The 19,293-nt window shown below is 33.0% G+C and overlaps 3 protein-coding genes across 4 annotated transcripts; 2 read left to right on the top strand and 1 right to left on the bottom strand.

Moving 5' to 3' along the window:
* The first annotated feature begins 333 nt into the window (after positions 1 to 333).
* LOC103572858 (uncharacterized) lies at positions 334 to 8,877 on the top strand. 2 transcript variants are annotated; one of them, XM_053738093.1, is made up of 9 exons: positions 334 to 2,207; positions 2,293 to 2,638; positions 5,434 to 5,609; positions 5,679 to 5,741; positions 5,814 to 5,941; positions 6,233 to 6,460; positions 6,523 to 6,678; positions 6,785 to 7,239; positions 7,322 to 8,877. In XM_053738093.1, the coding sequence occupies exons 1-9, from the start codon at positions 1,011 to 1,013 to the stop codon at positions 8,257 to 8,259; spliced, it is 3,687 nt and encodes a 1,228-aa protein (XP_053594068.1). In that variant the 5' UTR covers positions 334 to 1,010; the 3' UTR covers positions 8,260 to 8,877. The 2 variants fall into 2 exon arrangements, with proteins under 2 accessions (XP_053594068.1, XP_053594067.1); XM_053738092.1 differs by having other exon boundaries at positions 6,782 to 7,239.
* An 821-nt stretch (positions 8,878 to 9,698) lies between these two features.
* Positions 9,699 to 13,551, top strand: LOC103572854 (uncharacterized). Its single transcript, XM_008551648.2, has 5 exons — positions 9,699 to 10,652; positions 10,807 to 11,091; positions 11,166 to 11,584; positions 11,671 to 11,825; positions 13,105 to 13,551. The coding sequence occupies exons 1-5, from the start codon at positions 9,989 to 9,991 to the stop codon at positions 13,409 to 13,411; spliced, it is 1,830 nt and encodes a 609-aa protein (XP_008549870.1). The 5' UTR covers positions 9,699 to 9,988; the 3' UTR covers positions 13,412 to 13,551.
* A 945-nt stretch (positions 13,552 to 14,496) lies between these two features.
* LOC103572857 (piwi-like protein Siwi) lies at positions 14,497 to 18,711 on the bottom strand. Its single transcript, XM_014444796.2, has 11 exons — positions 18,610 to 18,711; positions 17,834 to 17,974; positions 17,618 to 17,750; positions 17,378 to 17,506; positions 17,066 to 17,289; positions 16,817 to 17,002; positions 16,539 to 16,712; positions 16,185 to 16,467; positions 15,748 to 16,100; positions 15,239 to 15,647; positions 14,497 to 15,162 (listed from the first exon to the last, which is right to left on the bottom strand). Exons 2-11 carry the CDS (start codon positions 17,954 to 17,956, stop codon positions 14,513 to 14,515), a joined length of 2,664 nt encoding a protein of 887 aa, XP_014300282.2. The 5' UTR covers positions 17,957 to 17,974; positions 18,610 to 18,711; the 3' UTR covers positions 14,497 to 14,512.
* Between the last annotated feature and the right edge of the window lie 582 nt (positions 18,712 to 19,293).

The raw sequence follows: 19,293 nt of genomic DNA, 5'->3' as shown, positions 1-19,293 counted from the left end.
CCTGATTTCTTGACGAACCTCTCCCCTCTCTTTATATAGCCAGTCCTTGATATTATATATATAGAAAAGGAGCCCGAAGAGAGTGAGAGGTGGTAAGGTCCAGAGGGAACACAAGAACTCATACCATTCCAGTACAGTCCGTACAGGCACATTCCAACTGATTCTAACCGTAGTCTGTGAGCAATACAACCACTTTAGCAAACCAGGCCCTCGTTTTAATCCCCACTTCTTGGCTCTCACGTTCTCACGCTCTCACGCTCTTTCCTCTGTTATTTATCTTTCTTTTTCTTACTCTCACCCATTGGTGTAGAGTGTTAGTGTATGGGGCCCCATTCGAATTCGTATTTGTATTCGGAGTACAAGTAGAGTCTTTGCTTTTATATATTTATATATATCTCCCGGTTGATGGTTGATGCTTGATGCAGCGCTTCTTCACTTGTACGGTTTTTCTTTCTCCTGTCCCGACTTGTACCATCAGACGTACTCAGTTACGCGATCGGTCGAGTCGTTCTCAGTTGTTGGCTCTCGTTCTTTTTAATCTTTTTCATCTTCTTGCTCTGTGTGTTGATTATTATTCGTGAGAATTCATGACAAACGCTCTATACTCTATTATAAATAAACCTCAGTGATGATGAAAAGTTATCATATAAAGAAAAAAAAATAGAATCGTTTGTGCTATTTTTAAGTGCAATACCAAAGTTACAACATTAGTTTATGTTTATAATATAGAGTAGTGATGGGAATATTATATGGATATCGAAAAAATCAAAGTTTTGTTTTGTGAGATGAAAAAGCAACAGCTTGGCTAGACGTAGCCGGATGCAGCGGTTAAAATAATGACGACGTTCAAGGACCTTTTGGATGGTTCATTGGGCCGACAAGTATGATCAGCATTCGAGAATCGAGGGTCAACGAGCCGCGTCAATTCAACTTTTGTAATTAACTAAATTAGACGTTAGTGTTTATAATATATATATACATATACGGGATCGTAAAACAGGTTTACAAAAATGTCTCAACGAGGTACATCTCCGAGCTGTGGTATTACGGATATTACCAATCAACCACGAAATCTTCGAGTACATGATTATGATGGGGAAGATAATAATTGGAACAATCGTAAGAGTTGTAATAGTCGTCAGACACTGCAACCAGAATTAAATCATTTGCATAATCTTCGTGTAGAGTCACCTATACATTCAATTCAACACACAAGATCACGTCCAAGTCACAGTCCAATTTATCCCGCTGAATCAACATACACCACACGAATGGATCTTTCAGATCTAACCGATATTGGACTAGTAAGTAACCGTATTGATTTTGATTCACAGAAATCCCGGTTACATTATCCATTGAATCATCAAAACAATACTTACTGCAGTAGAAATTTATTATCTCCCGAATCACCTTACTTGCTCCAATCACATTCATCAATAAATGATAATAATGATGGTGGTAGTAATGAAAAACCTAGTCATTATCATTGTACAATAGAGGATCAAAAACATAGAAGTAATAAACACATGGATGAAAGATCAACGAGTCCAATGACTTCGAGTTCAGACGCTACGGAAGTTGTTACTTCATCACGACAAGCTTCTAAACATCGACAACATTCATCTCATCGTCATCGAACAGTTGGTTCGACAAAGGACAGTCATTTGTTTCACAGTACAATAAATTCTGGTCAATTAACTCATCAGCATTCATCCCCACTGGCTGATAAACATCGTCAACCAAATATATGTCATCGTTATCATGAAATCGGTCGACCGACTTCTGGTTCCCCTGTTTGTGATTCCGGTATCAGAGAAGACGATGGGTCATCTTCAATTCAATCGAATCATCGTGATCGTTTATCCAGTTGTGATGACATTAACGCAATGTGTTCAATAGTTGTAACTGGAACAACAACAACCAGCTCAACCTTGTCTCCCAATCTTCTATCTCCATTACCTAACAACGCCACTGTAGCGAATTATCATCATCGTGCCAGCTCTGGTATCTCCTGTGAATCATCAACATCCTCGCCTAGTATTAGGAATCATGGTACGCTTGAGAACTGCGTGACTGAGAGGCATCGAAATTTATCCCGGCATAATCACACAATGCAGCCTTATGCTCTGAATCCTACACAACGTGTTCAAAGTGTTCATGCACGTGAAACGAAAAGTCCACTTCTTATGGGCTTTGATTCTATCCAAGTAAATAACTTACATTATTATTTATATATCATTACCGTTAAAATACCGCTATGATATTTTTATTTAATTATTCTTAAATTTTTAGATGTCAACAACTTTATCAAAAAATAAATGCCACTGCCACATTGACCATTCGCAACAGCAACAAATTCAATTGCAGCAGCAGCAACAGCAACAGCAGCAGCAGCAGCAGCAGCAGCATCATCAACAAGAACAACTTCAACAGCAGACTCATCAACCGCATCATCATCACCATCATCATTATCACCAGCACCAGCAGTATAGTAATCAAGACAAACGAGGGCCAGATAGCGAAAACAATGATAACAGTATAGCTGCAGTAACATCAAGAATTCATCAACCTCCTGCATTACCACCTAGACCACCACCTCGGCCTAACAGACGCTGCGATGCAACACCGTATGATCTACGTAAGTAATTCATATTATTATTATTATTATTATTATTATTATTATTATTATTATTATTATTATTATTATTATTATTATTGTTATTATTATTATAAGCGCGATATTTGAAGTTTATGAAAATTTATTCATTACATAATTTCAATTTATCTAATGATTATCATGACAGTAAGTTATGAATAAATATTAAAATTAAACAGGGCGAAATAAGAAAAAAATGGATGAAATTTTTTCTTTGTTGTCTAGCTGAGAAATTCAATTTCCGATCCACCGTGTTCAGCGCTTTTACATATAGCTCGATCGATTCTGTCGTATTGCAAGCTCATTCACCGCCTTGTTTTTCACCCTTGTCGTCTCATTCTCACTCACTTACTCACTCACTCACTCGCTCACACTTATTCCTTTTTTATCTTTTATTTCAACCCCTCTTAATCCAACTAGCTGTTCGATTGGCGAATTGGTCACCCTCGATGAGTAACTCGATTAACAGATGAATCAAAGCATCAGGATCCAATAGATTCCCTAAAACTCCAAGGCAAAGATCAACTTGCTTAATATCCTGCTACTAACTATCACCAATATTATATATATATATATATATATATATATATATATATATATATATATATATATATATATATATCATTATATGTATGTGATCTATAAGGGTTTCAACTCATTAAAGAGAACCATACACTAATAATAATAATATTTCAAAGTACCAGTGCACTTGTTTATCGATATATTTTTATAGTTTTTTAAATTATTTATTTGGCCGTAGTCGACTGATTTTTCAAATTTTTTTTTCGATTTCATTCATCATCATCTTAATAAGCAATCGTTTTATAAGAAATAAATCTGTGTGCAAGCTCTGGATAACCCATTCCATATTCCAATTGCATACATTAAGAACAATTTGTTGTATTTCATGCTGTGGCAATTTGGTAGCATCAAAACTAAACAACAGAGGAAAGATTCCCGCTTGAAATTCAGAGTCAGTACTGATAATCACTGATGATCATGCCTAGATTCACTGATAGCCAGACATTGCTCTACAAGTGTTGCAGTGTAACATTTACGGCTAACTTAACGAGAAAGTTTCTGGTAAGCTTGGCTGAATAATACTTTCCTTTAAGTTGGCTTCAGAATACGGCAGTAGCTTGAATGTAACTTGCCGTCAATTTCAAGTGAAACTTTCAATCAACTTAACGTCATTGTTTGACGTTAATACTTGTAGTCAAGTTAAATAGCAAATTACAGACAATTTACTATCAACTTAAAGGTAACTGCTTGCTCTCCAACACTTACTTTTAACTTACCTTTAAAATACGGCAGTAGCTTGTAGTTAACTTATGGTTAGGGTGGCTATCAGGGTTCTTGTTTATATTTTTCACCCCAGCTACTGTTACCAATGCAATCTGCTGTACCAACTCGCGATATTTTGGTGAATATCACCCGCCTCTTCTCTTGGATTACATCATCCCCGAGCCCGGGAAAGAATATCCCTCTGATGATTACACTTGTTCTTTCCATCATCCCCTGTAGCTTTACTGGCGTCGCTTTTGTCGTTTACAAAAAAATTTTATCGACCAGTTTGTTATCAAGAGTCCCGCGCAAACTCGAAGAAAGATAAACGAGTGGCCATGGTGATGACAGCTTCGATTTATCCGCCAACAAGACACTATTATGGCTCGTTATTAACTGGAAGATTATATTTAATTGTGATAATAAAATTACCAGTATGTTTATTGTCTTTAATAACTATTTAAACGTTATTGATAAAACTTCTGAGATAATATTTCCGCGTTACTGGACACGTGCAATTAAGTTTGATGTTATTTTTTTTTGTGAGTGACTATAAATTATGGCATTTAGATACTTGTTGATAAATAATTTACCATGGAATTATAATTGCAATACAGTACAAATTAATAAATTTCAAAAATGCAATCGGTATCTGCAGCAACATCTAATGAAACGCGAAATGTAGCAGCTAGTGTTTATTCATTGAGATCTAGATCAGGGTCATTTTTGTCCTCTTCAAGATCACTATCAAATAAAGTTATGGACAGTTATCCAGTGTTACAAATAGTACGCTGTCGTCTAGCTCCTGAAGCTCCAATGGAAGGAACAATAGGGTATCCTTTCACAATGACCCCACACTCTCATTCACATTTACCACGTACTGGATATAATACTACTCACTTGCCACGGAATCAGTATCGTCATCCTTGTGGTACGTTTTTAAATTCCCCAAACTAAATTATAGATTTCTTTTCATCCGAAAATTCTGCAACAGACTCATCTATCTTTATTTATATATTTTCTTATACTTCTTCTTCTTTCTTTGGAAAAAGGTAAAAATTTAAAATCATTTATAAATATATATAAATTCTCATGCGTGAGAAAAGTTTTTTCTTTTTTTATGGGTTCTATACAATGAAATATTTAGCTCCGACTTCCTTTTCTTTTGTGATCAATGACAAGATGCAGGTAAAAAGGTCCAAGATTTAAAACGAACGCAGGTATTTTCGTATAAAATAAACCTTGGAAAAATTGAAAGCATTCAGAAGCAAGTGAGGACTAGATTGTAATTTGTTGCGGTCTCCTGATTTTTCACTTCATTTAAACATAGATAAAGATCGAACGACCAACGATATACAATATTTTTTAAAAATAAATTTTTATTATTGTTGTCATCGTAATCTCAATGCTCAACCGGAAATAATAGTTGTAGAAGCTATATATACTTATTTTAGTGTGTCGCTTATTGTTTATTTACGATGGTTTGCTTACAGGAACAGATAATGGGGAAGGTAGTTGTTGCAAAAAGTATGTCGTGCTTTGCTGTCTCTGTGGAGGTCTTAGTGCCGCTGTTGGATGCCTATTCCTCGCGGTTCATGCCGTATTATCAGCCCACACAGCAAGTCTTGCACTATTTGAGACTGTGCCATCATACATTCCAGGAACAATGGTAAAAATAAAATTTATCATAGTAGATAATAAAAATAAAATCATAATTTTTTTCTTTCTTTTTTTCCAGTTAATATTGATGGGATTATTTACGATGATTTTAGCGAGACGAAAACATAGATATAGTCTTTTGGTAATTTTTAAATTTTAATATTTATAAAAATTTTTCAATTGATAATAATTATAATAATTAAAATGAATGTAGATGAAAGTATGCGGTTCAGTTGGAGTCGTTTGTGCACTAGTCTGCGTTCTCGTCACGGTCACAACAACAGTCGTCCACATGTCAAGGCTACAAGGTCTTCGCGAGTGTGTTTATACAGCACGTGCAAGGTAATTAATAAAGATATAAAAAGATATAGTCAATAGTGTATAAATATAAGGGTCTCATTATAACTTTGAGTGTGACGTTAAATATTCATATATATATAAAAAAAAAAATAGTAGTCAAAGGGGATAGTATAAAGGATGAGCTTATTTTTCCTTTTCATACTGGTTATCTTGGCAGCCTTGAATTAAATCATTTAAAATCTATTGAATATGTACCCTCGAATTTATAAATAGTTAAGCCCTTTAATAAATTCCTATGGATATACATATATATAATAATTACATATATTTCAGATCATGCACTTGTTATGGGGCACTCCAAGGTCGCAGTGGCGATCAAGGTGTACTTTTTGAAGGTACTCCTCACTGTGAAGCTGTCCATGGTGCTCTGTATGCTTGTTTACGAGCACTATTTGGTGTTTCTGTAGCTGGTATTTTAGCTTGCATATTTTCTTGTATGCTTGTTTACCAATTACTCAGTCATGAGAAGAAAAAAATGTACTGGGAACAGTTAGAATTAAGGTAAACATTTAATTCATAGATTTACTTATTTATTTAAAAATTAACATTTATTGATAAATTAGATGCAGATCTCTGTATGGACATGGAGGTGGTGCAAATATGGCTGGGGCACCAGTAGGCTCTTGCGGTTGTTGCAATGATTGTGGTGGAGTTAATCCCTGGTGGGCACAAACTCCAGGGAATTTATATACTCCAAATCCTGACTTAGCACCGTCTAGGTAATCCTCATTGACTTAAATCTAATATTCCATTTACTATTAAACTAATATTCCGTCTAACGCTTTCTAATAACTAATATTTGTACACATTTTCTTTAAATAGAAGATGGCGCTTACCCTGGTCACGGTCACGAGGTCCAGCACCAACTCCCGATTCTAATTACGGTTTCCATGCACAATCTATGAGACAAGCCGCCGAAGTTAATGATTCAACACGAGAAAATACAACAGCAATACAAAATCCCTATGGTCTTCTTGACTCCCGACAACCTCACGCTTCTTACTCCGTCCTTAATGCTCAAAACACCTCCTATACAGCCAGCACGGGATCTTACAGTGTGCTTGAGACTCCTGTTCCTCTATGGGGACCTCCACCTCCCTACAGTGATCCCAATAGTCCAGCAAGAAGACCGCAAATAGTTGAACCTAAAGTCGCGTCTTCTGCTGGATCTACAACTTGTTCTACGCCAGCTGCTGGTGCATCACCAGCTCAACCACTGCCTCCGTCATTGAGAATTGTCGCTGTTAAAAGATCACCTGAGAATTTTGATAGCAATGAAGGTAAATAATAATAATTTTATTGCGTTTTTTAAATTTATAAAATAACAAAAAAAAAATTGAATTATTTTTTTTATTTTTTTAGGTGATTCTCATGAATTGAGAACCCTACAACATTGTACGCCTTCCGATAACTATGAAAATACAGAGAAATTATCAAATACCATAGAGCCAGAGTGCAGTGGAGCGCTCGAAGGGGCGGTAATAAAAACTAGACGGTCTCGAAGAAATTTGAAGGGTGTAGAAAATGACGCTTTTCAAAAAGAATCAAACAACCAAATGTCCAACAATAAACAATCAGAAAGTGAATTATACTTTGGGGATGTTTCTTCTTGTTGTGGACCAGAAAGTAGTTTATATGAATTGACCGTTGACAAAGAGTTAACAGAGGAAACACAGCAAGAACAGCAGCAGCAGCAGCAACAACAACAACAACAACAACAACAACAACAACAACAACAACAACAACAACAACAGCAACAGTCAGATTATATTCCACCACGAATGACTAAACAACGTCTTTCGAAACGATCTCGACTACCACTTCCGTTATTACCACAAAATCAAACATCGCCGACGCATCAAGATATAAATCTTGATGATGCCAATGAACGGAGTTACAGTAACAGTGACGAAACAATGGCAACTTCAGAAGGATTTCTAGCTCCGGATGCACAGTACGAAGTTATTCAGCAAGGCGCACACTATGGTTATTATATTTCTAAAGACAATGACTATCTAGATGCACCCTCGAGTTACTCCTTTTACTCACGTGATCCAGTTAATTCTCAGATGCCAGATGAATATCGAGGTGCCGTTAAAGACGAAAATAATGAATTAGCTAATTCATTGAATGAAGTTTGTAGTTTAGATAATGATTTATCACACGATAAAGTAGTTAGTAAAAGACCAGAGCATCAGTGTTGTGCGAATAATGTCGATGATATTAATAATTCTGAATGGCAAAATGTCGATCAACAGTCAAACTCAGACGACGACGGTGTCTGTCCAATTAACGTTTAATTAAATAAATCGTTCAAATAATTATAATGACTTTTTTTCGGTTCGTAGACTGAGAGAAAAAAATGTATATTTTAAAGAAGAAATGCTTGAATTTTATTTTTTTTCTCTCAGTATAAAATATCAACGGTAGTTAAAGTGAAGAAAAAAAGGCTGTCTATAAAATCATTGTAGATAAAAAAAAAAAATAAATGAAATCGAGTAGTTAAATTAAAAACTAAAAATTACCATCATAGTATTGCACTTAGATGAAGTAATTAATAATAATTAAAAGTTAATTGTATTTGTTGTTGATTAAAAAAAAGATAAATAATTTTCACCCGCCGCGATGGACCAAGGACAATATTAAGCGAATAAAAAATTAATTATATTAATAATATTAACTAATTACTGTTTTTTTCTTTCTACATATATGTGTACACACAATTTATCGCACAAATGTTAATATATCAATGTGCAATTCATAATATGAATAATTATTATATAATTTTTCGAAAATAAATATTTTTTAAGCAGACTGAAGAATACAAAAAATATAAACAAAGTAACGTAAAGTAAACAATAAATAATTTATTATAATTAAAATTCTTAATAATAATAATTACAGTTAAATAAACTAAAGCGTACCTTCAAACAACTTCCGGTTGTGAAGTTTGTCTCTGATTATTGTAGAATATAATTATAAATAAATAAATAAATGAAAATAATTTTTTTTTATAAATAAAATAAAAAGAAGAAATAAAAATTGACTAGTGTTATTTATATTTATAATATATTTAAGCTGTTATGAGTCATTGAATCTATTTGATTAACTTTGAGGATTGATAGTACCTTCCGTTAACTATCAATACACGCACGTATCTTTACACAAAACAGCAGCTGTGTGATCTGAACGATCTGGAAGAGCACACGCGGGACACGCGCCCCAAAATTTCAACGGTCGCAAACAGCTGCTCTGACAAAATCCAACTGTACGCTCGGTTTATTCAAACTTCTCATCCAATGTCCCTTTAATTCATTTAAATTTCTCTTTAATCAACAATTTATTCATTCAAACAATTTGTATCCATACAGACGACAAAGTTATTTTGTAAAGCTATTTTATTTTAAATTTAAAAGAAGAAATGTTTCCAAGTCCAGTAAACAAGCAATGCAAGTTAAGTTAAATTTATTATATACATATTAAAAGTGAGCATAGAATTATGTTACGTATGTTGCGATAGTGGTAGGGGTAGTGGTGATCCTGGTGATCCCAAAGTGGAAGTAGTGGGCAATGTAAGGAGAAACGACACCGGGCCCTACCCGTATTACGAATGAACCCTGTAATGCCTGTGACAAGCAACCCCTCGTCCCTTCCACTGGCCAACTAAAAACCGTCATTCTGTTCGTTCTTTTCTTACCAAGTGCCCCAGTGCAGCTGCCACTGTTCTGTAATGCTGCACACTCACATTTAGCTTTCCAGTCCACTTTCAACCGCCAAACTCTCCGGTTTATTATTTTCAGTTACAGTATTTTTTAAAAATGTTTTAATATTTTTTATTTTACAATAATTAAATAATAAAAAAATGTGCAGTAAAATAAATGTAATGACACAATTTATCAGTGCGCCAATTCAGTCTGTTAATTTTGCTCTAGAAACTTGGAGAAGGCCTTCGGTAGTCAGTAGTGCTCTGGTGATCATCATTCGTCGTTATTGATATAATTTTAATAAAACTTTTTTAAATAAAAAAAAATGTCACAATCAATACCGGGATATTGTTACACAAATCCATCGTTTTGCCGGCAATCGGAGCAGATACCAGATGATCATGGTGATGAATTGCCACCGCCGCCACAGTTTCAAGAACCCGATGAACTTCCGCCACCTCCGCCTCTACCACTGGGCTCAACTACGGTAACAACATCAGTTCACATTCAGCAACCACAAAATTATGGCCAGGGACACGCTAATCCTGGATTCCCAACGAGATCTGATCCCGACGCTATTGAATTAGATCGTTATACGAAACCAACAACTGATCGTTATTGTTATTTAGACGAAAATAAAAAGAAAGATATCATTCAGGAGAGATGTATTATTTATGATCGGAATACTCGATCGAGATATGAATACATTGAAGATGATGAACCTCCTCCTCCACCTCAACCACGACTTGAAAGAAGAGCTTCTTTAACACGGTTTGAATTAATGAACCACCGTAAAAATTATCAATTCATTCGCCAAGGAAGCTATCATGGACAGCAGCTGCAAGCTCTTGAGGATCGTAATGTAAACCAAAGAGTCCGTCGTTATCGCCAAGACGGAAATGACCGTTATGCTTTGGTGCCTGCAGATGAGGGTGCCATAGATGTAGAATCCAGTTCTTGGATAAACGCCGGACATTCTTCCCCTCGTGGTATGTATACTTGTATACATGTATATGTATATATTTCCTTCATTTACAATAATAATAACCGTATAAGTACTCATTAGTAAGCATTACGGGTCTTTGTTGTTATTTTGTATGGTTATTTACCGTCTATTCATTGAATCACCCCCTCAACTTTTAGGACGTTACGCAAGGGTACCCATGCAAGATGATGAACCTCCAGTATTACCAGATCGCAATAATGTTAGCATTCAGCCAGAGCTAAGAAATAATAATAATAACAATAGTTTTTCATCAAGAAATAATCTTGCAACGCAAAAACTACACGAGATATTGACTACACCAAGAAAACCACGATCTAAATCTGAAGATCGTAATTTATCACCTGGTAAAATTGACCGGGGAACGCCACACAGAGGAGGTTCTCAATTTACTCCGCCTATCAGTGCAACTACATCGCCAACAGGTAATCTATTAGCTGCTTATAAATTAGTAACTGATAAAATAACTGAATTTAATTTTAAAATTTGAATAAATTAGCTCGAGGAATAGTGGCAGGTTCAAGTCAAAGAGAAACGCCAATAGGTACACCTCAACGGGCATTATCACCATTAAGGATTCCCCAAACGTCTACACCGAACAAAGAAACACCTTCAGCACGCAGATGTCTTCCCCTTAATGAACAACAGGACATCTGTCCAGCGAGTAATTGTGGTCGTACACGATATTCACAACGTCGCGGTGGAACAACATCTTTAGCGACTTTCCCTACAGAATTATCGCAATTCAGTGAACCACCGCCACGTTATGCATTCTTGGAATCAAACTCCGAGTCCATGCCAATGGTTATTGGATCACCAAAGTATCAAATATTGTCATCACGTTCTGAATCACAGGCGCAACTAAAAAGGAATCCGTATCAGAGTATTGAAAGTGCATTTATTGCAAGAACAGCCGTAGTAAGTCATTATCATTCATTATTATTTATACTTATTAAATATAATTATATAATTATATAATTAAATTAATTAAATTATTTTTATAGGTACCTCCATTATCACCACCAAGCAGTGACGCTAATACGACATTAGCCAGTGGGTTAGAAAAGAATGAAAGAAAAAGTGCACCTTTGATCCTCGTATTAGTTGGCATTTTGACTTGTGGACTAGCACTTTATTTGTCATGGACACAAGGACGCCAGTGAGTATTTTTATCTTAATTAATTTTTTACAGTATATACTATAAAGGGGAAATGTAAAACAAGATCATTGACGTTTATCTATTAGTCATGTAGCATTCTATGATAAATTATTTTTATTGTATATGGAATATTCTACCTCCGAGTCTTACATGTCTCTCTACATTTGAGTAATTTTGTAGTGTTGCGTAGGGGAGAGTGGGGTCAATTGAACCAAAAATACTTTGACATTTTTTTTATATGAATAAAAGCAAAAAGATATTTTTTTTTTGACGAAATTAAAATTCATCATATAGACTATCATTTCTCGTAAGCACATAACTTGACAAATGATAAAAATTTTCAATAAATACGAAATTGTACAACTGCATCAAATGGTTCAATCGTCCCCTTTGCGGGGGCAATTGAACCACTAGTCGGGGACAATTGAACCAAGAGTATTAGAACCACAAACTAATGTCTTTAATGAATAATTTACTATTCATTACAGCTTAAAACTAAAATTACAACACTTCTAATAATATTTATTATTTTATATAACATTATATGTTAAAACAATCACTTTAAAAACTTCTGTCAATATAATTATTTTTTTTCTTGGTTAGTTTAGCTTGTTTTCACATTCTGTCAAGATGCGCGCGTATGTTTGATGCTCACAGTGTGATTCGTGTCGTTCAACCGTCCCCGAGAGTACTGGTTCAATTGACCCCATATGATTTTATTGAAATAATTAATTTTAAAAAAACATTCTAGAACTATTTCACTAGAAGTAAAGTTAGAAATTTATGACTAATATATATATATGAAGGTATTACAAAAAAAATGTTAAGATTACATTTGAAAATTAAAAAATTATTAAACAATTTGTCGAGAGCTGAAAAAAAAGTTCAGATGCCTAAAAACACAAAAACTTGAATTTTTAAAAATTAAATCATCATATTTGTTCGAAATGTTGGTCAGACTAAGGATTAGTGTATTGAAATATAATTCCACGAGGACGACTCATTTTTATTGTTTTTTCGATTTTTTAAGCTTACTGGTTCAATTGCCCCGTGGTTCAATTGACCCCACTCTCCCCTACAGCTATTTTTTAGGTTTAAAAAGTTCGAATTTAAATTTACTTGACATTAGATTCTATTTATTATCATTATTAGAGAAAGGAGGGGCAAAACGGGGAACTTAAGGAAATACTAAATCTTTGTTTCCTTCCACTCCTATATGTTAATATAATGTTGAAAAAATATTTGTAATTGTATTGACATGAATTTATTATTTTGAAAGGTATTATTTGGATAGTGCGGCTGGTTGCGGGGTATGTTGTGCACTGGCAGGAGCTTGCCGCAGTCTTCGACGTCCTTGGACAGGATTAGGTCTTGCTGGATTATCAGCACTCAGCTGTGGTGGATTATTGTTGCTTGCTGTTAAGTCACCTCGTACAGGAACTCCATTGCATGATATTACTGCCGGGGCACTTTGTGGGGTTTCTTTACTTGGAGCTGCTCTGGCTCTATTGGCTCTGCTTGCACCCAGATGCAACCTTGGTCGTCATCGTCGTGTCCACTCTTGGATGCCACGATTTTCCCCATAAAATACTCAAAATTTTATAAATATAAAAATATAAATTAAGTGTTTTTAAGTCATTACATTATATTATTGTCAATTTTAATGATAATTATCAATAAGCATTAAACACTATTGTTTTGTATAAAGTACTAAAAAGTTTTTTAAATTAATTTTGTCAATTTATATTTAAGTTTAATTATTTATCATGTACATTTTAAACTTTTAAATGATGAAACAATCGATGTTCATCTTAATTTTAAAACCACAGAATTTATATTTTACACGAAATAAACAATTATTATCAAAATTTTTGATGTCAGTAATTTCAGATTTATAAAAACTATATTAAAATTTATAAATCATAAAATTTAATTTTTTTAACAGTTTTTAAAATTTAATGCGTTGCTAATTTCACAGAATCGTTAAATTAAAAAAGGAATTTTTAAATTTAAACTTACAAATACTTGCTAATGGAAATAAAAAAAATAAAAGCATATAAACTTTTTAACAAAATTTTATTTTAAACAAAATTTAATATATCAAAATATATTCTGCTTCATAATTTTTATGAATTTTTTATCCTTAATTTTAACATAATTAAATATAACAAATTATTTGTTAGCCTATTAATAACTATATTAATTACAGTCAATTTTCATTGTAACTATAAATAAGATACAAAAAAATATTCTATTTTATTTATTTTTTTTTTTTAAAGTAAATATCTTAATATATCAAAAACAATTTTTTGATAACTAGTTTAGTCTTGATAGGATTTATGTTATAAGTTTTGTCTTGTTAAACTTTCTCAATTATTAAAAATAACAAATAGATAATTATAAAAATAGAAAAAATACATACATGTATATAAGTAATTCGATTTTCGTAAAGGTTTTAGTACATAAAAGTACTAAATTATTGTAATTTCCCATTAGAATAGATATATAAATATAAATATAAAATGCAAAAAATACAAAAAAAAAATATAAATATAAAATAAAAATAAAAATAAAAAAAAAATATAAATAAAAATAGTGAATATTGATTACTGATAAGTAAATTAATCTGAATATAATTAAAGAGAAATAAAATGGTTATTTCTCGTCTTTAATTTGCTGAAAATACTTTATAAAAAGTATAAAAGACTTTCCAAGTGGCTACTTGGTGATCGATGAATACTTTGAGCAACTAAAAATGCTAATTTGTGAGCGTACTGACAAGGTGCCGGCACTCTGACAGTTCCGCTCCAATTGAAATACATGTGAGTCAACTGGAATGTCAACCGTTGGATACTAGACACATCCAACCCAACATTGTCAAAAATAACATTATAAGCAGTAGGTGAGACAGATCCTTGTCTTACACATTGAGACACGATAAAGAAATCGTATCTCCATGGGTTTGTAATAACATCATCTACAACAGTACCTGGTGGTGGATTTTCACGACGATTGTAAAACAATCGTGTGTTGATACGTTTTGTGACGATGATGAAAGCTAGTTTTACTAGTTCGGCACGTCCATAGAACTTGGCAAGAGCTTCACGGAGATGATTTACTTCGTGTTCCAATACGTATGGAATCTGTCCATCACCTACACCATCACGATAGACGACAATACGGGAGGGAAGTTTACCTCCATTTAAGTCAGAATATTTACGAAGCGCCTTTATCATATTGACACTGAATTCATTGGTCAATTCTTCATTGCTACGATGAGCGCTGACAGCCGAAAAGTATCGAGTCATTCCGCGATCAAGTGATGCAACCATAGCACCTGAAAACAATTCATTTAATTATTTAATTCAATTCTTCAGTAGTTTTATTCTTGTAATAATAATAAAATAACATACCAAAGTCAGTTCCACGCTGATTAGGATCGTGACAAACATCAAATCCAACCACCATCAATCCTGACATTCCAAAGTCAATACTCCAAGGAGCGCCACCAATCTTACAATTTATCTGTATTGCTATTTTAGTAGCTATTGACATGGCTCCTTTAGATGCTAAATTTTTTTGAAGTATAACTTGACTTGGAACAGGACGATCAAGACAGCACTTTTTCTTGATAGCTGAGTAAACATCAGCGCGTGATCTAGCTGAAATACAGCAAATAAGTTGTGGAACTGAGCGGCTCATCACACGCTCTAATTCTTCAGCATACGATTGAGCCGAATCATTACGAATTTCACGGAGTTGAGGCTGGCTAATTACGAATGACATTCCTTGACTAACTTTAATTATGTTGCTAACAAATGTCTGTAATTATTTTATAAGCATATAATTAAAACTCAAAATTTGTTAAAAATAATTAAAAAAAAAAAAATGTATAATATAAGAGAAAGACATTAAATCTTACCTTTGCATCAAGTCTGGCACGTTCGGGAACAATGAGAATCCAATCAGACAATTTAGTGCAGACAATTAGCCTTGCACTGCGGAAATGTCGAGTCCAATCAGCAGTTTGAGTAGCTGATTGTTTCATGTTTCCAAAAATAATGTTCTCTGAAGTTATTACCCGGGCGGGAATTTCAACCAATTTAGTATCCAATTTTAAATTCCACTGACGAAACTCTTCAACAACAGTTGGTTCATCTTGTAACCGTTTATTGAAGTGCAACAATCTTTCAATACGTCTGTCAGGCGTAAGACGAGTGAATGTCGCTAACTTTGCCATCAACTTGTAGTCAGTACGCATTTCATCAGTCAATCCTGAAAATAAATTTAAAAAGTCATTAATTTAATTTATTATTATTATTATTTTTTTATTGTTTCTTAATAAGATAAAAATTTTACCGGTGGCCCGACAGAGTTCAGGAATCGAATAAAGTAACTCGTCTTTTCCAGCCCGGCGATCTCGCAGAGGTAAACGAGCAACAAAAAGAGGTTGTGATCGATTGCTAATATTAATGCCGTATTTATTACGATAGTAGTCCATGTAACTAATTGGCGTTTCATCCTTTCCCATTTTAAATGTTGATGTTGGATTTTTTGAAAAATCAATATCATCAATGCGATAGGTGTTATTATTATAGCCAGTCAATACTGTTATTCCGATTACTTCAGCTTTGCAGGCCCCCTAAAAATAAATAATAATCACTTACATGAAATTTATAATAAATATATTAAAAAATATCCTGTTAAACTCACTTGAACATCACCACCACGAGCATTAGCACGAATTCTACTCAAGATATCCAATAAATTATCTTGACGCATTACTTTGTGGGTGATTTCCACTCCCATCAGAACCTCACGTTCATGTTGACGAATTGATGTCTGATAACCCGGCCACAATTCGAACCTGTATTCAGGAATTTCTACCTAAAATAATGAAAAAAAACAAAAAAAAAAAATTATGATTAATTTTATGAAATTATTATATAAAAAATGTTGTATTAATATTAAATAATTAAATAAAAATTTACTTTTGCACGAGCATCGAAATAATTGCGTCCAACTAATTGGAGACGGAGATGCTCCAATCCTTTACGAGCGATGATGTTGAAAAATTGTGGATAGTGCGGATCACCCTTGGCTAATTCTCCTACTAATCGAATACTGATTGTTATTTTTGTACTATCAGATTGTCGTTCCGAAAATAATTCCATTGACTGCAATAAAAAAAAACAATCACACAAAGTACATTAAAATTTTAAAATGAATTAAAAACTTACCACTGTTCTAGAAACTCCGTGATAGCGATTACAAGTATACATAACACTACCATCAAACATATAAATTCCCAATCTTTCTTTATGAAGACGAAGCAGCCCTTTGCGAACGACAGTTCTGTCTTCCTCGGGAGCGAAATCGACGCGATATTGTAACAAACACCAATCTGGAGCGCTCAAAATCTTAAAGAAGTTGGCTTGCAATTTTATTGCGTTACCACCTGCTCCTATAATCATTATATCATCATCGATATAATCGTTAAAAAAAATGTTGATAAAAATATAAGTAAATTTATATAAAAAATATGTAAAAACCTTTCTTTGATGATTTAACATGAGCTGGCCGTGAATTCAAAAGATCTGCATTCTGTAATTTCCTTGCACGCGATGCTCCACGTCCAACATTGCTTGATGACGATGACGATGATGTATCACGCCTAGCTCCTAGAAAAATTTTATATTATATTGTTTAATTTAATTTTATTACATTTTACATTTTTTTTAATATTTTTTAATTTGATAGATAAAATTAAATAAGATAAGTATTTTTCATACCAACTGGTCGAACATTAGATGTAGGAGATCCTCGACGATCAAGTCCCGGTCGCTGATTATCTGTACAAATATTCTCAGCGGGTGCTGGTCCACGGATGGACTCATCTACACTCTGTGAACGAGAATATTTGGCCTGCACCTTAGATTATAGCAGTCTATCCACAAGGAGGCATAATAATAATGAATGGTTATAATGATAATTATTTATTAGTTTACCAGTGGAGGTCCATATGCTTGGGATGTATCAGGGGTTGAAGATGGTCCTGGATGGCGTGCCCAAGCTCCTTGAAGTGGTTGTTGGGGTGTCGGACTTGCCCTTCCTCGGCTTTTACCGGTCATTTTCGAGCTAAATAGAAACTTTAAAAAGAGCAAGAAAAAAAAAATTCATAAATATTCACAAAAATAAATTTTATTAAATATGTTTACTTTATATAATTATAATCTATAATAATTATTGTAAGTATTAAATTGAACCTTCAGTTTTTTTTTATTTGATTAGAAAATTCGTGGTATTTTATATATCCTATTACTATTAATGAGAAATTATAATGGAATTGAAAAGAATAAAAGCCGATTATGGATTAATAAAATACCCGGAACTACTTAACTTTGAAACAAAGAACCGAATTCTTTACATTTTTCGTACAACAGTCAGCGTCAATAAAATAATTAAATTTAAATTATCAATTATTCTAATGATATAAAAACTTTTTACGCTTTGAATTGAATTCAATTATTAGTAAAAAAAAATGAAAAAAAAAAAAAAAACAACGCGCATTTTTTACACTCAAATATTAATGTTTAATTAATTTAACTATGCGCGACTTTGTTTAGCTCGTATACAAAAAATGATGCCGTAAGAAAGATGCACGACTTTTCTAGAATATAAAAACCGAAGAAATAGATTTTCAGCAAAAAAAAGAATTAATTCATTAAAAGAGTAATGAATTTGTCAAGATGGAAGAAAAAGTTAAAAAAAAATAAAAACTCACCAATACTTATAATAAAGAATACGCGTTTTTTCCACATGAATGCTGAATAAGCTTTGATTTATTCTAAAGCTCAAGCTACCATCTCCTTGCGGCTCATACCAATTAAGGGTCATACTTTTTCAGCTTAAATAATAGAAAATATTAATTCGAGTAGGATCGTTGATTGGTCTGATTACTGAAATCACAGAGGAAAGGCAGTTGTATATAATTTAATCAACCACCACCAATCTAATATTGAATACCTATATAGTCAAAATTTAAATCTCTACTATAAATATATAGATCTACTTTTTAAAGTTCACTTTATTATTATTATTATTATTATTATTATTATTATTATTATTATTATTATTATTATTATTATTATTATTATTATTATTATTATTATTATTATTATTATTATATTTTTTCCTATTATCATAATGAAAACATCTTCCTAACAAAAGCTATATATTCATACAAATTATTATGTATAAAGAGAGAGAGAAAGAGAAAAAAAATGATATTGGACTTTGATTTAATTTTAATTTATTTTTATACTGAATTAATAATTTTTTTTTAAATACTAGTATTGTTTTATAATCGTTTTATTATTATAATGCTAAAAGCGTAATTAAAATAATTTTTAATGTAGTTTAATAAATTTATTTACCCGGAACTTTAAAGAAACATTCTTCTTTTTTA

Source organism: Microplitis demolitor, chromosome 4 (genome assembly GCF_026212275.2).
Source record: "Microplitis demolitor isolate Queensland-Clemson2020A chromosome 4, iyMicDemo2.1a, whole genome shotgun sequence".
Taxonomy (NCBI): Eukaryota; Metazoa; Arthropoda; class Insecta; order Hymenoptera; family Braconidae; genus Microplitis; species Microplitis demolitor.
The sequence above is the reverse complement of the archived record's forward strand: the minus strand, read 5'-3'. Positions and strand labels throughout refer to the sequence as shown.

Bases quoted from the DNA above. Each gene is read 5' to 3' on its own strand.
- LOC103572858 (XM_053738092.1), top strand. From the start codon at position 1,011: ATGTCTCAACGAGGTACATCTCCGAGCTGTGGTATTACGGATATTACC. The intron at 2,639-5,433 runs GTAAGTAATTCA...GTTTGCTTACAG, and splicing joins TGCAACACCGTATGATCTAC to GAACAGATAATGGGGAAGGT. The intron at 5,742-5,813 runs GTAATTTTTAAA...AAATGAATGTAG, and splicing joins AACATAGATATAGTCTTTTG to ATGAAAGTATGCGGTTCAGT.
- LOC103572854 (XM_008551648.2), top strand. From the start codon at position 9,989: ATGTCACAATCAATACCGGGATATTGTTACACAAATCCATCGTTTTGC. The intron at 10,653-10,806 runs GTATGTATACTT...CTCAACTTTTAG, and splicing joins CGGACATTCTTCCCCTCGTG to GACGTTACGCAAGGGTACCC. The intron at 11,826-13,104 runs GTGAGTATTTTT...TTATTTTGAAAG, and splicing joins TCATGGACACAAGGACGCCA to GTATTATTTGGATAGTGCGG.
- LOC103572857 (XM_014444796.2), bottom strand. From the start codon at position 17,956: ATGACCGGTAAAAGCCGAGGAAGGGCAAGTCCGACACCCCAACAACCA. The intron at 17,003-17,065 runs GTAAGTTTTTAA...TTTTTATTGCAG, and splicing joins ACGGAGTTTCTAGAACAGTG to TCAATGGAATTATTTTCGGA. The intron at 16,713-16,816 runs GTAAATTTTTAT...TCATTATTTTAG, and splicing joins ATTTCGATGCTCGTGCAAAA to GTAGAAATTCCTGAATACAG.